Below are 16,652 nucleotides of genomic sequence, written 5' to 3'. Positions count from 1 at the left end.
AGCACTGGTCTTTCTTGGTTACCCCCCAAATCCCTCAAACGACTAGCATTTTATTGCCCCATTTCTTTATTCATGGTATCTCTCATGATAAATGTTTACTGTGCAACTAGATGCATTGTTCTCTATGTAAAGCAATATGACAAAGAGTTTGGGCTTTGGGGTCATAAAAACCTGAGTTTCATCATGACTTAGCCACTTTCTAGTTACATGATATTGGGAAATTTATGTAGCCTTTCTGAATCTCAGTTTCCTTATTTTTTTTTTTTTTAAGGCAATGATTCCCATCTATCAGGACTGTATGAAAGCTAATGTGATTAGGTATGTAAAGTGTTTGGCACAGTGCCCAGTGAAACAATTAGCAATGGCTACATTAGTTATTAATTTCTCTATTGTCAGCACCATCTCCATCATCATCACCATCATAATCATCATCATCACCATCACCACCATCATCATCGTCATCATGACCATCATCTAAATAAATGGAAAAAAATTAGCCATCCTCAATTAGCTGTCAAATTAACCACATTTTTCTTTTCTTTTGAGAGGATAATTTGACTTGTATAAAAAGGATGTGTCTTGGTTTTAGGAAGTTATTTCACAGAGTATCTCAAGTTTATACTGAGAGACAAAATAAGAAACCTCTGGTAGATGATGGCAGAATTAAGAAAATTCACATCTAAGTTAAAAATACTCTGCAAAGAGGGGATTAATGTGTAAGGCCAACCTAATGAGCAGTCTAATGATGTGTCATAGGGCTTCCTATTAATTCTTATTTGGTTTGACATTTTTACTAATAATTTGAATAAATACATATGAGATACATGCATCAAGCCTGAGTATGAAAAAAATTAATTAATAACCAAAAATTTTTTGACAGGCTTGAATGCCCAAAAAGATAAAACTTAGTAGAATTAAATATAAAAGATTACATGCATGCAAGAAAACAACACCCAAAACAACCTATGCACAGAGAAAAGATGAACTTGGCCATGTGCATGCTAAAAGTCTAGGGGTTTTAGTTGAACTTCAGGTGGGCTAATAATTAGACACAGCTTATAGAAAAAAAGTAATCAAATTAGCAGACATTCAGAGCAGGAGAATGACCTAATTACAAGAAGAGAGAGTCTTAGTGTTCAGAACAGACTAGAGGGCCTCATTTTTAAGAGGGATATTGAAAAATGCTATGTTTTGACAATATGGGGAATGTCCAGCCTCAAGAGAACCAAACAAAGGAAGATAATTTCTATTATTCTTCTGGGAACGACAGGTGGAATTTATAAGGAGGCATATTTCAGTTTGATTTAAGGAAGAATTTTAAAACAAAGTGAGCTCCATCAACATAACACGCTCATTAAAATGGACTGAACTCTGTCTTTGAAAGTTTTTAGCAAAATCTGGGTAAGAATCTGCAAGGGAGAGATTACTACATTTGGTGGATGACAGAGGTATGTAACATAACCTCTGAAACCTCATCAATAATAATGTTCAGAGTTGTGTCTGGCAAAAGCCTTCTCAACCTCCAAGGCTCTGAAGCCTTTGATCATCATCAAGGGCACTGCGTCTGGTGCCCTCTCTCTTCCATTCTCATGGCACATACTGTCCTTGTCTGTCATGTGGCATGGAATCACACTAGCTTATTGAGTATTCTGTGCTAGGTGATTTTATATACATTATCTTGCTTAAATGTCCCAATAACCATGTGAAGATAAAATTATCCCATTTTACAGGTAAGAAATGTGAAGCTAAAATCAGTTTTTGTCACTTACTTGCCCAGAGTCCTACAGTGAGTAAGTGACAGACCTGGACTCAAATCCAGACTTAGCAATAGAATCATACTCTTTCCACTAACCCATGGCACTTCTCTAAGCATGATCTCTCACATGGTAGCTAACGTTTTACACTACCCTTTTTTGGTGTCTATTTATTCAATATTTTAGGTTTTATATGCCTTGAACTAGATTGTAAATTCCTCAAACGAAAGGCCATGTCTTGCTTTTTTTGGTGTATTTCTAATAAATAGCACGTATTACAGTAAACAACTGTCAACATCAACTAGCATAATGCATTCATAAATATTTATTGAGCATCTACTATATAGCTGGCACTTGGCAAAAAAAACCCAGACATACAGCAATAAACATGTTTGAAAAGTTTCTAAGGATAAAAGCAAACAAGTCAATGGCTTTCCTGACTTTTGAGCCGAGACAGGAGCAAGAGAAGACAGCAGCTGTGGTATGACCAGGGTAAGAGGGTCTTAGGCAGAAAGAATAGCAAATATGAAGGCCGTGTGGAGAAAACTAGCTCTGTGTGTCCAGGAACAGAATAAAGGTCAATGTGGCTAGAACAGAGTCAGAGAAAGGGGTGGCTGAGGTAAAGTTAACGTGGAGAAGATGGGAAAAAGCATGCATGGTCTTGGCATTTTGGATTTTATTTCAAATGCAAAGGGAAGGCCATTGGGGGATTTTTAGCAGGGAGTGACCCGATCTGCTTTATGTTTATAAACGCTCACTCTGGCTGCTGGGTGGAGAACAGATTATACAGTATTCAAGCATGAAAGTAGTACTAAAGGTGAGTGCAACGGTGGCCAGTGGGGCAGGTGAAATGTTAAGGAGTGGTCCAATCCAGGATGTATTTTTAAGCAAAGCAAATGGGACTTGCTGATAGTTTGGATGTTAAGGGTTTGGGAAAAGAACAAATCTGGAATGACTCCTAAGTTATTAGCTTGAGCACCTGGGTAGATGCTAACATGGGGAAGATAGCGTGGGCAAGACAATGGGTAGTATATGAATGGAGGAGTGAGAAGTCAATACTGTAGTTCTATTTTGGCCACATTTGAGATGCCTTTTAGACACTGTTAGAATGTAAGTTTGTGAGGGCAGGGGCTTGGTGTGTCTTGGTCTGTGCTGTCTCCCCAGTGCATGAAACAGCACCTAGTATCTAAGTGTAAGTATATATATCAATAAAATCTTGTTGAATGAAAAAAGCCACGGGGAGGCATTGAGAAAGCGACTGGATTTATGAATGTTTAAATCTCTTGCGCAAATGTAGATTCTTGGCAAAGCATAAATACATTCCTCCTTGGCTCCTACATGTGCAGTAAAGATCTCTAAGAGAATGGTTTTTGAAAGAGCTGAATTAAATATCCTAATAGGGTCAGTTAATGCAGACCTGGAGAGAAGCTCAAAATCCTAGTCTCGAACTAAAACATGTCTGGCCTTCCTACAGTTTCAATGTCACTGAAGTGATATGTCTGATGGCAAAGAACGCTGGGCCTTGAGGTGACAGAGGGCTGCTTCTCTGAGTCATTTTTACTATTTGTGAGAATAATAATAATTAACAACAACAAGAACAATATGTCTCAAATATGTCAAAATTCTTATTTGCCTATTTGTTAATTTCCATTGCATTCATTATTATTTCTATCAGTCCCAGGACTGAAGCACTGACTTGATGCCTGCTTTAAACAGAATAAAACAGGCCCCCACCAGTCAATTGGCAGTTCTCATTTTGGGCTGGTTAAATCCTAGACACATGATGGGAGCTTTAAGAAGAGTAACTTAAGAGAATACAAATATCCAGTCATAGTAACAAAATAGTTTGAATATTTAATATTTCAAAACCAAGTTCTGCACTGCAGCATGAGTACTGAAGAATGAAAAAAAAATGCAGAAAGAAGAAAGGAAGGAAGGAGGGAAAGAGAAAACAAGCAAGTAAGCCACCACATTTATTTAAAATTTACTTTGGACAACTCTCCACTCTCTGCACTAATGGATGATCCCAAAGACAGGAATCACTGTCCCCCTGTTTGTTTTGGGATACAGCTTTGTTCTTCTCTTTGAATTCCAGTGGGACTCATGGTGTAGAGCAGTGATTCTCAACCATTGGTGACAGCTTTTGAAAAACACAGATCCCCGAGCTCACCATGTATCCATGGAGTCAGAAACTCCTGGGAGCAGGCTACAAACATGTATATATTTTTAAAATATTCTGATGCCCTTGCCTTCATTTGGCTAATCAGTGAAAAACACTGTTCATGGGAATCACATGAGACGTTTGAAGAATGAGCGCAGGCATGGAAGTCCTGATTCCAAGGTGCACGGCAGCCTTCCTCCACCACTTCTCCTGTTGTCCTAAGATTGAGCATAGCTTCCCTTCTTCCTGGTCCTTTGGAAGTACACATGGACTTCAGAACTTAAAATTTTGAATTTCAAAAGCCATCTCTATTGGGGCATAGGTTTCATGCAAAATAGAAGTAGACAGTGAGAGAAAAATACAACAGAGAGGTGTGGTCAAGAGAGGGAGATAAAGAAATAAAGTAATAATTTTGTTTTGTTTTGTTTTGTTTTGGTATCCTACATTCCAGGCACGAGAGGAAAGGAAGTTTAAAAGCCAAAGACCTGAAATCCCCCTTCTGCCTGATCCTGTAGAGATGACAACTGATCCTAATGTTCTTCTGGGACAATATTCTCAAACACCTCGAGATGCAATTATCTTCCCCCTCTCTAGGACCGCAGCCTCTCAATTCAGAGATGCCACATTTTCAATATCAGGAAGTGAGCCCATGCGTTAAAGTCAACAAAGACGTCAAATTCATTATACATGCTGAAATCATAAAGAATATTTTGAGTCCTCCTATAAAGAAAATGGCTTTTATCAGAGTAAGAGAACCAAGTTGAGGAAAAAATGCTCCTTCAGCTTTTGATTTAATAGCACAAGATAGACGATCCAAGAACACTGGCTCTGGAAGCCAGATCATCTGGATTCAAATCCTAGCTCAAGGTCATTTAATCAGCCTCTCTTTGCCTCAGTTTTCTCATCTGTTAACTGGAGAGATTATTATAAAAGAAATGGGATCTACTATTATTGTCAGTTATCTTAGTTTTAGAGTTTTGTTTTTGTTTTTTTTTTAAATATATATTTTTAAATGTTTATTTTCGAGACAGAGAGAGACGAAGCATGAACGGGGGAGGGTCAGGGAGAGGGAGACACAGAATCTGAAACAGGTTCCAGGCTCTGAGCTGTCAGCACAGAGCCTGACGCAGGGCTCGAACTCACGGACTGAGAGATCATGACCTGAGCCGAAGTCGGCCGCTTAACCGACTGAGCCACCCAGGCGCCCCTGTTTTTGTTTTTTTTTGTAACCAACACTGAACCATTTGTGTCTTAGGTCCTCAATGCTTTACACATATCATCTCTCTGTATACTCACATAACCCATTTGAGGTAGGTACTATTATTATCTTCATCTAAAGATAGGGTAGGGATTAGGTAGTTAGCTTGAGGTTATGTATCTGGGAATGGTGGATTAGAACCCAGCAGGCTGACCCTATAGTTGCACCCTGACTGATGATGTGCTGTGATGCCCCTCCTCATTCTGAGCCCTGTTATTCACTGAGAGTCACTGAGTAGAATCCTGGAGTGCTGATTTCAAGAACTGCCCAGCACAATTTGCTGCCAGTCTCCAGGAAGATTAGCCTCCTACTAATAACCTTGCTCTTAGAATACTGCCTTACACAGCTGAGTCTTTGTGGTTTAATTGCCTACTGTATTTTTTGGTTCAGAAATTTCTGGACTACTATTTCTGTTAACTCAGGAAGGTATGGTGAAATGTTCTGGAGAATGAATATAGTGTCTAATTTTGGAGGTGCCTCTGGGGAGATGTGCTTTCCCAAAGGGAAATCTGGTTTTCCACAGTGACCTGAAATTTCCCTTACCCTTAAGGGACTTTATTAGCAATCCACCCCAAGAATATTCGGATATGAGGAATAAATTTGTATAGCAGCCATAAACAGATGATTTACTTGGTTGTCTGCATAAAAGGGGGAGAGGAATCTTTGAGAGGAACTTTTTCTAACATGATTGAATATACAAATTAAAAAATAGTATTTTTTCCAAAATATTTCAAGTGAAGGATACCCTTGGGCATGAAGACACTCCCCCATCAATCCCCACCATTATCATATGTCATGCATTTTCCTTACTGTGCAGAAATGGTCTTTCCTTGGCTATGACCAAACATACTTTTAGATGTTGGGACATGCCAAAGTGATCATCACTTATGAAGGATTCTGCCTGAAAGGACCCAGGCCGAAACAACTGTACTCTGGCCAGATGGTTATTCTTGCAGTTCTTTCCCAGGAAGTTAAGCTGCACCTTGGCATTCTTTATAGAGGGATGGGCCTTTAAACTGTTGAACTGACATCTAGTGAAACCTACAAGACAGAGGGATCAAGTAACAACTGAGTGTCACTTTGGACTGCTGGCATTTGTGTGGCTGGAGAAATAGGTTGATGATGACCAAACAGAAGGAGGTCAGGGAATGTCACCTGGGGCAAAGAGCTAAGTAGAATCCCTCCAGAGTCTTCTGGGGTCTCAGAATAACTGTGGGCTAAATCTTGGGCTCATGACCTTCCCCTGGACCACCTGGTCCAAAAGCGGAGCTCAGATAAATGTTCTTGCCAAGAACTACTTGACAAGCAAAAACTGCCCTCTCAGGCCATAGGGAAAAGTGAAACTTTTGAGCTGAAAACCAGTACCCAGTCAGAGAAATCAATTATCTATTACATAAAAGAGTATCTGGTGTGGGCAGTGGTGGTTATAGAGCCAAAAATTCACTCTGTTGACAGATTCTGAGGCCTAGCTGTAGATGCAGACCACGATGAGTTCTAACTACCAATGTCATCAATGGGTGAACAATAAGACAGGAAGCAGTGGGCCATGTTGAAGAGGCATAAGGTTTGAGAACTAGTGACTCAGAAATTTGATCCCAGAATACCACCAACCCCCATGTTCCACCATAGCCCTCAGGAGTGAGGGGGGAAGAAAGGTGTGAAACCAAAGGGAGTAAAGATGGTCTTCAACCTTTAGTAGTTTCTCATCTCTTCTCAGCTCATGTGCTAGAGTATGTGATCACTTTGGTGAAGTTATCTACCAAAAAATGCCTCTCTGTCTCCTCTAGAAAAGATAAATGGCTCTGGAATTTATTCTAAAAGAAATGAAAAAAAAAAAAAAAAACAGTAAAATCAAAAGGAATGTGGGCTAGAGTAGAGGCTGGATAGGGGAAGAAAATGGGGGGAAAACCCCCAGTATGATTTGAAATTGTCAAAGCAAGAGACTATGGGTGGCTAGGAAGTGAGGTTGCTCAACTTGAAAAGAGAAAGATAGAACACAGGTTTCTTGGAGATTTAGACCAAGAGTATGGCTACAGATTGTGTCCAGATCAAAAGGGTTCATGAAGACCTACCTCCCAAATGAAGCAAAGCAGGACTAAGCCTACTCCCCACTCCCAGAGATCCAACTTCCACTGGCTTGAGGGCTGACCCCTTGCATCTTCTGTTTGCTTGTGAGGATAAAGAGAGGACTGTCTTTAAAAAGTTACTCTGGTGTGCACCAGTCTCGATGTTGGCAGGAGAAAGAGGAATAGGGTGAAACACTGCTTCCAAGTCACAGTCTAAGTTTATTTTATTTTATTTTATTTTATTTTATTTTATTTTATTTTATTTTATTTTATTATTTTAATTTAATTTAATTTTATTTATTTTATTTATTTTGAGAGAGACAGAGATAGCATGAGTGGGGGATGGCCAGAGAAAAAGGAAGAGAGAGAATCCCAAGCAGGCTCCACACTGTCAGTGCAGAACCCAACACAGGGCTTGAACTCATGAAACAGCAAGATCATGACCTGAGCCGAAACCAAGAGTATGACGCTTAACTGACTGAGCCACCCAGGCGCCCCTGTAAGTTGATTTTAAATGATTTATCTCCTGGCCTTCCTTCATGTAAGCCATTTTTCCAGTTATTTTATGATTGTACTTTGAATTGCATTTTAACCATATTTTCCTAAGAACAAATGTTATGCAACACTGCCCGAAAGGCATCAGGGATTTTCTCCCCTTTCCCCACATTACAGTTAAGTCATTGTGTAAAGTATTGTTAGAATTTGGGAAACTTCTAGCTCAGGATCATGTTCAAATGACAATCAGGAGCAAGCTGCCTCCCTAGACAATGAGTCTTGCTCATAACAACAACTGGCTGTCTTCTCATCTAGAATATCCTCCCTTCCCTGTGATGTTCCCCCTCTATCCCAGCCATCCCTCAAGGCCCAGCCCCAACCTCCATAGCTGAGCAGAGAAAGCTCCGATCACCCATCTAGACACCCCAGCTCCCACATCTGTGCCACTCACACTGAACGTACTTTCTGCCTTTTTTGGTAGTGATTTGTGCTCGTGCCTGACTACAATTTAAGACTGGTAGCTTCTGGCAGCCGCAGACTGTTACTCATTTTCCTCAGTGCTTATCCACCATGGTGTCCTGCTTCTGAGAAGTGCTGAAAATATGTTAACTGAATAATTGAATGCATAAATAAACGCATTCACTGCTCCCCTAAGTGACTAGCACTCTCGCCATGGAGCTAATATTCTCTCCTGTCTTTGAGATTCTCCAGTGTTTCAAGCAATATATATCTTCCTTCCAAGGAGGACAGTGCATTTATTTTGTGTATCCAATTTTGACAGAACCAAAGTATAATGTTGTCGTTTTTTTATCACATACTGGTAATTTATCTTTTTTTACTTTATGTTTTTAAATATAATTTATTGTCAAATTGGCTTACATACAACACCCAGTGCTCCTCCCAAGTGCCCTCCTCAATGCCCATCACCCACTTTCCTATTTAAAGGAATATGTTTGCCACACTGATGAAAAAAAGAGAAGGCTATAGCACAAGAGGTGCTCAATAAGTAAGTCTTAAGTGAATGAATGAATGAATGAATGAATGAGTGATAATAGGAAATCAGATAAAAATAGATACAGAAAGAAGAGTAGAAAAAGAATAGATGCACAGGAGATTTAGAAAGGAAGTAGAAAGAGAGGATAAAGAGAAAGGAGACTCAAGAGTAATTAAATTCCCAATTAGCAATTCTGGTTTTACTATAAACTTGAACTTGGTTAATTAATTAATTAATTAATTATTTTAAAAGATTTTTAAAAATGTTTATTTGTTTTTGAGAGAGAGAGAGAGAGAGACCATGAGCAGGGGAGGGTGGAGAGAGAGGGAGACAGAATCCAAAGGTGGCTCCAGGCTCTGAGCTGTCAGCACAGAGCCTGATGAGTGGCTCAAACTCACCAACTGCAAGATCATTCCCTGAGCCGAAGTTGGATGCTTAACCGACTGAGACACCCAGGAGCCCCTTGAACTTGATAATTTAACAAGTAGAGAAGAGAGCCACTGTAGCAAGAGTTATATGTTAATATATTTTATTACTGGTCATGTTGATCTGGAGCACTTACTTAAGGTTACGTGTATACTGGGTGTCTCCACTGTTCTATTTCCCTTTTGAAATTAATAAATATTTTATGGAGAGATACTTTTAATTTTTAGTTATTTAGTTATTTCTTTAAGTAATCTCTACACCTAACATGGGGATTGAACTCACGACCCAAGATTAAGAGTTAAGTGCTCTTCCTATTGAGCCAGCTGGGCACCCATTGTGAAGAGATACTTTTAGGCTAAGCCAGTATCTTGTTTCTCATCATAATTTTGCCCAGTAATATTAGCATTCATCAGTGGTTCTTGCTTGTAGCAATTTATTGCTGGGGGATCCTAATGGTGATTTTCTATTTTTCTCATCCTGCCACATTTATTAATTGATTCTTTTATAATTAAGAGCTACCCCTCCCCTCCTATTATTTTAGCTATTCATTTATTTGTATCAGTATGGACTCATAAATACTTATTCTATGAGTCATAACCCAATACTATCATTATTTATTTTGCTATTTAAGCTTTACTTTCTTTGTGAGTCAGGGATAATGACATCCACCTTACACAACCATGATGAGGATTAAATGGGATTTAAAATGTGAAAATGTCCAGTCCAGAGCACCTAGTAAATAAATGCTAGCTCCTTTCCTCCCTTTTCTTTACAGAAGGTAAAGCCACACTACCTTGGAGGCAAGACCCTTCTAACCATGTGAAAATCTGAATTTAAGAATTCTCTTTTAATTCTCTTTCTACACTAAGGTATATAAAGCAACTAGAAGTTAGCTAGCCAGTGTTGCCTACTGGAGGTTTTTTCTCATCTGCCTGTAGTGACCATACATAGGACTGATTTTTAATCAGTATACCCATAATTTGTATGAAAATAGATGCTTGAGAATACTTGAAAACAGACTGTTCTCTTAAGTAGTTTAAGTGTTTTCCCAGAAATCTTGTTTATGTTCTGAAGTTGCTTAGCTAAACTATTTTCAGAGATAGTCCAAAGCACGCCTCAACCCAGCTGTGCTTCGTATCATCACTAAATCTGAATTAGCGAAATCACTGATTCATCTTTGATTCCCGAGGTTATGGGAGTGAATGGAAGAAACTGAAGCTTTCTTTCTCCAAAATTAATTTAAAATTAGACTTTAAAAGTTCAGGCAAAGCAAACTTCAGGTAGAATTAGAACGACAACGAAAACAACAACGGACAAGGATAAGGTCCTAAGGCCGTGAGAGTGAGTAGATCTGAAGTTTAAAGCAATACACAAAATACAGTAAAATCTACTAATAAAACACTCAATTTACTGGAACTTCCATTTTCCACCCTGTTTTTATCAGTAGGGAAAATCAAGAACATCAGGAGATTTATTTTAAAAAGCGATTTAGGGGCAGTGTGGTTCACAGGCTCTCAAGTAGACTCCCAGAGTCTACTTACTTGCTTTGGGGTGGGATCAAGTGCCACCCCTCCACGTGAGCCTGGAACAGGTAGTGTAGTGGTTCACAGCCCAGGCTCTGGAGCCTGATGATGTAGGTCTGGATATCACTATTGTCATCGACCACCTATGTAACTTTGGGCAAATGACTTCATGTCCTGGTGCCCCAGTGTCCCCATTGGTAATATGGGGCTAATGAGAGTATCTGTCTCCCAGGGTTGTTGGGAGGAGCAAATAAATGGTACGTGTAAAATGATGAGCATGACAATGCCAGATGGTATCAGCAATTCCTGAGGATAACAGATCTCCTTTTGAGGAATGCTGTTTGGGGCATGTCTGGACACAGAATTGCCTGGACTCAGCCTCTAACACTTTCTGCATCCACTGGGCCTTATCACGGTCACTGACATTTACCACCATCATTGGAGTCATGATCGGCAGGCTGTGGAGGCTGCGAGGTGAGCTGCCACAGTTGGAAAGGCTTTAAGTAACAAAGTCTGACTGGTCTTCTGTCCATCAGAGATATATGGGACACAGATCAGGGGCAACCTCAGCATTTTAGTAGTTTACTGGATTACTAAATTAAGAAACTACTCTATTTGTGGAGTTAAGCCAATCAACAAACGCAGATGGAAATTTTGTGTTTTAACATTCAAAGAAAAGAAATTAAGCCTAAAAGAAATAAAATGTAGAACAGAAAACTCTGGGTGTGGGGTTATATGGGGAAAGAAAATGTTCTGTAAGCCTAAGAGCACAGCATCCCCTGGTCCCGGCACTGGATGGAGACCTGCCTTTCCTTCCTTGGTCCAGGACCACACCATGTCAACCATTGGCTCTTTTCCACCCAGCCAGCCCCTACACCTCTCACAGTGTCTTCTGCTCAAGTATTCCAGTATTTCCAGTTTCTGGTCAAAACTGTTCTCACCAGCTCTGGGTTCTGGCAAGGTCTCAGAGGCTTTGGAGGGACTTTCTGGGGCTGAGGATTTTGATGGCATGCAGGGAACAGGAGTGGGGTGATTGATTGCCTCTCAAATCCACATTTGTCCCCATGCTCCTGACCCAGGTGTGTTGGTTTTTAAATTTCTGCTTAGAAGCCCTGATAGTGGAAGAAGGGGTGGGCTAGACAGATCCATGGCCAGAGATCACACTGTCAAAGATATGTGGTTTTAAAAGCACTTGTAGGAACAATGAGGGGAATATTGGAAAATGGGCCCAGGGAGAGTATTTTGGACTGGTTGTCCAAAGGGAGAAGGCCCATGGACTTGGTGGAGATAGGATCAGTTAGGCCAAGGGCAGGTTGGAGGGAAGTGACAGAGAGGGTGACAATGTGTTGTTGATCTCATTGCTTGGAAAGAAAGCAGCCACCATGGAAGTCACAAGACCAACAGGTAGATGAGACACCAATAACAGACAAACCTAAAAGGAGAAATACGTTTAAAAATCACTTACTAGCAATTGAATCGCCACATCTCCAAGTGGTTTCTTACCTCATTAAATCTCATCACAAGATCTTCCAGGGCATTGTGTTCTCCGTTCTGGGAGTTAAGAATTGATGCTGAGATGGACGCTTTGAGGCAGGGCAGGGATGTCTGGCATTCTGGAGAGCCCAAGTCCCGGGTCAAGAAGCAAAGGTAGTCAACTGGCAAGACCCTTCGGTAAATGTTCTGCTCCTGCTCCATCAGGATGCTGGCGACTTCCTCTGGGAACTGAATGAGGGGCTGCAGATCAATCAGCTCCTTGCTGATCCCAGCTGAACTTGAAGGGAGGGCACTAGAATTGGCCATGGAGGTGCCTGGCTGACGTTCTGAAATAAAGCAATGAAAGTTGTGGTGACACCAAGGTTGATATCCTTACAACAGATGTTTACTTGAGAGCCACTAAAAATCTTACAGGTTTCTTAACCAAGTTTCTGCTTGGTGAATAGTTCTATACTATCTTGTTATGGAGACCCTTCTGATAACTGTCCTGCCTGCTTGCTCCTGCCCCCTGGGGGTGGGGAAATGCTCAGTTTCCCATTTTCAGAAGTGGAATTGGTCTCACACACCATTCTCTAATCAGTTCACTGTGACACTTTGCAGAGTAGTAGGGAAGGAAAATGTACCATTTGTTTCCTCATCCACCAGTGCTAACCACCAGAGTAAAAAGAAATGAGGGTGGGTGTGGGCACAGGAATTGAGATGGAAGAGGAAAGAAGGCTGGAGGGGAAGAGGCATGTATATGTATGTATGTGTACCCTGTGTGTAAACACCCAGGAGTCCCCGGGGACTCTCTGTACACAAGGTTCAAAGCTTCAGTCTACCTGCCAACCTTCCACCCTCAAAGACTGATTCCACCGAGAACCATTTGGAGCTTTGCAGGGACAGAATCACTTGTAAAAGTAAGGGAGGAATAGGTAATAAGGAGATGTGTCTACATAAATAGGACAAATAAATAATAGATTGCCTCTCAAACCCACATTTGTCCCCATGCTCCTGACACAGGTGTGCTGGTTTTTAAATTTCTGCTTAGAAGCCGTGATAATGGAAGTATCCACAAGTGGCAGTAAGAAACTGGTGAGGGAGGGAGAGCAGCCAGTGCATTAGACATAAGAACCAAATGCGTTCATAGGCTCCAAATTATTCCCTTAGCACAAATTCACTTTATTTTGACCACTCTCCCTCTTTTTTTTTTAAATTTTTTTAACGTTTATTTATTTTTGAGACAGAGAGAGACAGAGCATGAGTGGGGGAGGGGCAGAGAGAGGGAGACACAGAATCGGAAGCAGGCTCCAGGCTCTGAGCCATTAGCCCAGAGCCCGACGAGGGGCTCGAACTCACAGACCGCGAGATCGTGACCTGAGCCGAAGTCGGACGTTCAACCGACTGAGCCACCCAGGCGCCCCTCCCTATCTGTCTCTTAATTTCCTGCCTACAAGTCATTCATTCATTCATTCATTCATCTACTTAACCAACCATCCATCCATCCATCCATCCATCCACCCATTTAAAAAGCTATTCAAAAACCTATGATGAGCACTAGAACAGAATGTCCCAAGTATGATCAGTTTTGTGGCTAAGTTGGGGAAATATCATGTATTCATGTCACAAATCCTCTTCCTGGAAACACGAGGCACACAGGTATACTGTTAAAGGCTTTAAGGGGTCTTGCAGTAAAGAAATCCATTTACATTGCTTGATCCAGTGCTTCCCCAGAGTCACATTTTACATATCACACCTACTAAGCCCTCTGTGTAGCCCAGAGCTGCTGGGAGCCCCTCAGGAAACGTTGATCTGTGTGCGGGCTAAACTGCTCCTACTCCTCATCCAGTTCACACCTTTTCCTTCCCAGAGGTCCCTTCCTGGCCAGCTCCTCTTCATGCTTCTTATAGTGGTTCATGAGGGGACCACATTTTATTTCCCCAGAATCTTTCTTACATTCCTGATTTCTTAAAACAGGCTTATTGGCCCTTTGGCAGAATAAAGCCCTTCAGATGGCATGGCATTCCTCATTGCCGACAGTCATCTGGCTTGGACACTGGACAATGGTAAAGTTCATGAGGAGGACTTTGTCCAGGCGCCTGGGTGGCTCAGTCAGTTAAGTGACTCTGGATTTTGCCTCATGTCATGATCTCATGGTTTGTGAGTTCAAGCCCTGAGTTGGGCTCTGCACTGGCAATGCAGAGCCTGCTTGTGATTCTCTCTCTGCCTCTCTCTCTGCCCCTCCCCTACTCTCTCTCTCTCAAAATAAACAAATAAAGTTGAAAAAAAAAAAGTGAAAAAGGAAGGCTTCGTCAACATTCAAACCTTAGCATCCTTGACTCTTTTTTAAAATCTCTATTGTTGACAGCCTTGGAATCATCACTCCAAAGTGCTCCATCCCTGTAGTACTGAACCCTGAAGTCCTTGGCCTTGAATCTGACTGCTTTTCCCTTCTGCCCTTTCTACTAAACCTTCTTTGTCTTTGGCAGACTTCCAGTTCCTGGCCTTAGTCTGGGTGCATCCTTAGAGTTTTAACATGGCGCCCACAACACCCAAGATGCCCTCCCGAGTCACCTTGACTTTCCACCACGTACTTACTTCCCAATCCTCAATGTTTGGCAAACTCAACCATGCATAATTGGCTTCTGGGTTGCTATACGATGACAATGACATTGATGTTACTTGGTGATGGGATGCTTGCTAATTTATGTTATCTAACTTCAGCTGGGCTCTCAGGGCAGTTTCAGACTTGACATGAATTTCTAAATTTTTTTCCTAAATAACTCACTGTCCTCTTTACCTATGCAGTAGAGCTGTTCTATTCTTCTGACACTCCCAAACCCACCTGTATTTTCCTTATATTTATTTATTTCTTAAAAAAATTTTTTTTGAGTGTAGTTGACACACAATGTTACATTAGTTTCAGGTGTAAAACACAATGATTTGACAAGTTTGAATACTATGCTGTGCTCACCACAAGCATAGCTATCATGTTTGATACCTACTACATGTTTATACACTATGATAACTGCCAAGTGTCAGGGACTACTTCTGTGAATTCAAATGGCCCTATTTCTTACGTTTCTCCTCCTTCTCTGAGAAAGGTGTGCACTTCCTCCTCCCCAAGGCCCACCTAGGTTTGTGACTAAGTTTATTCAACTTGCCTCTGTGGTTATGTCCACCATCAGTCCCTTTCTTTCCACGGATTCTTTTTTGCTTACACAAGTGTTCAGTTTCCTTTACCCTTAAAAACAAACTAATAAAACTTCCCTTCTCTCTTAAAGTCCACATCTTCTCTAGCCTTCCCTTCATTGTGTACCTTCTGGGAAGGGCAGTGTACTTTCCTCTGTAAGTATGGTGACCATATCTTCTGATCCAAAAGTAGGCCATACCGTCTGCCCAAATTAATAAATCTGTAATGATGTGGGAGAGAAAGACATAAACCAGGTCTGCCCTGGGAGCTCCTAGTTCGTAGACCACCCCGCTGACAGGGCATCTCTGTTGATGGTCTGGGCTCTGCCATTCTTCTCTTGACCCATCCTGTCCCATGCAGCTCAGCCACCACCTCTGAAGCATAGCTCAGGAAAAGTTCTTGGTGATACTTGCTATTTAATTAAGTTGCTCCCCTTTTGCAAGAGTGCTCTCAGTGACAATCTAACAAAAATTGTGAGGAGAAAACTTTAAAGTTTGAACTACACTGCTCTCCACTGATCTCCTGATCCTATTTTGAATATATTCCAGTCAGAACTTTCTGTCTTGTCTTCTGTATAAAAACTGTAGTATCCAAATTATTGTTTCTCTTTGATTCTAAAAGGCAAACGGGTGACTAAGGAATACAATGATTTATTGTAGCCATTTTTATCCGTCTTTTGGACCAACCTACCAAAAATCAACTACAGTGGAAAGTAAGGGATACCAAATTATATTTGGTTCTCTCTAAGCTCTTATTTGAAATTAATTAAAATACAGCAAGTGTCTTGGGGCGCTTGGGTGGCTCAGTCGGTTAAGCGTCCGACTTCGGCTCAGGTCGTGATCTCGCGGTCCGTGAGTTCAAGCCCCGCGTCAGGCTCTGTGCTGACTGCTCAGAGCCTGGAGCCTGTTTCGGATTCTGTGTCTCCCTCTCTCTCTGACCCTCCCCCATTCATGCTCTGTCTCTCTCTGTCTCAAAAATAAATAAACGTTAAAAAAAAATTTAAAAAAAAATACAGCAAGTGTCCAAATCTACATGGCCCACATGGCTTTGCTCTCCAACTTTCTGAATGCTTTAGAAAGAACTGGATTTCCTGAAAATTGAGTCAGAATGTGGCCTGATGACAAGCAGACAGCAGCTTCTGGATATTGATAATTTATGTACAGTGGAATTAGCCATATATGGGAAGTTTTCCCAGAAGTAACCAACTCTGAAACATGATTTCAAAATATAACACTCTGTGAAAGAAAAGGAGCACCTATATCTTGTGAAATCACTTATCTAATATGTAAGAGAAAATTTAATAAACTAC

General features: G+C 41.0%; 1 protein-coding gene across 9 annotated transcripts in view; it reads right to left on the bottom strand.

Moving 5' to 3' along the window:
• The window catches only part of PLCE1 (phospholipase C epsilon 1), a 321,468-nt gene that overhangs the window by 135,762 nt on the left and 169,054 nt on the right, over window positions 1-16,652 (bottom strand). For all 9 annotated transcript variants that reach the window (XR_008424888.1, XM_053909742.1, XM_053909736.1 and 6 more), the window contains one exon: window positions 12,181-12,497. Coding sequence is in view for 8 of the 9 variants with exons in the window: in XM_053909742.1 (XP_053765717.1) it covers window positions 12,181-12,497 (317 nt within the window). In the remaining variant the exon portion in view is untranslated. The remainder of the gene's footprint in view (window positions 1-12,180; window positions 12,498-16,652) is intronic.

Source organism: Panthera pardus, unplaced genomic scaffold (assembly GCF_024362965.1).
Source record: "Panthera pardus isolate Hobbes unplaced genomic scaffold, ASM2436296v1 HiC_scaffold_22, whole genome shotgun sequence".
Taxonomy (NCBI): Eukaryota; Metazoa; Chordata; class Mammalia; order Carnivora; family Felidae; genus Panthera; species Panthera pardus.
Note: the sequence above shows the minus strand (reverse complement) of the source record. Positions and strands in the feature narration are given on the sequence as shown.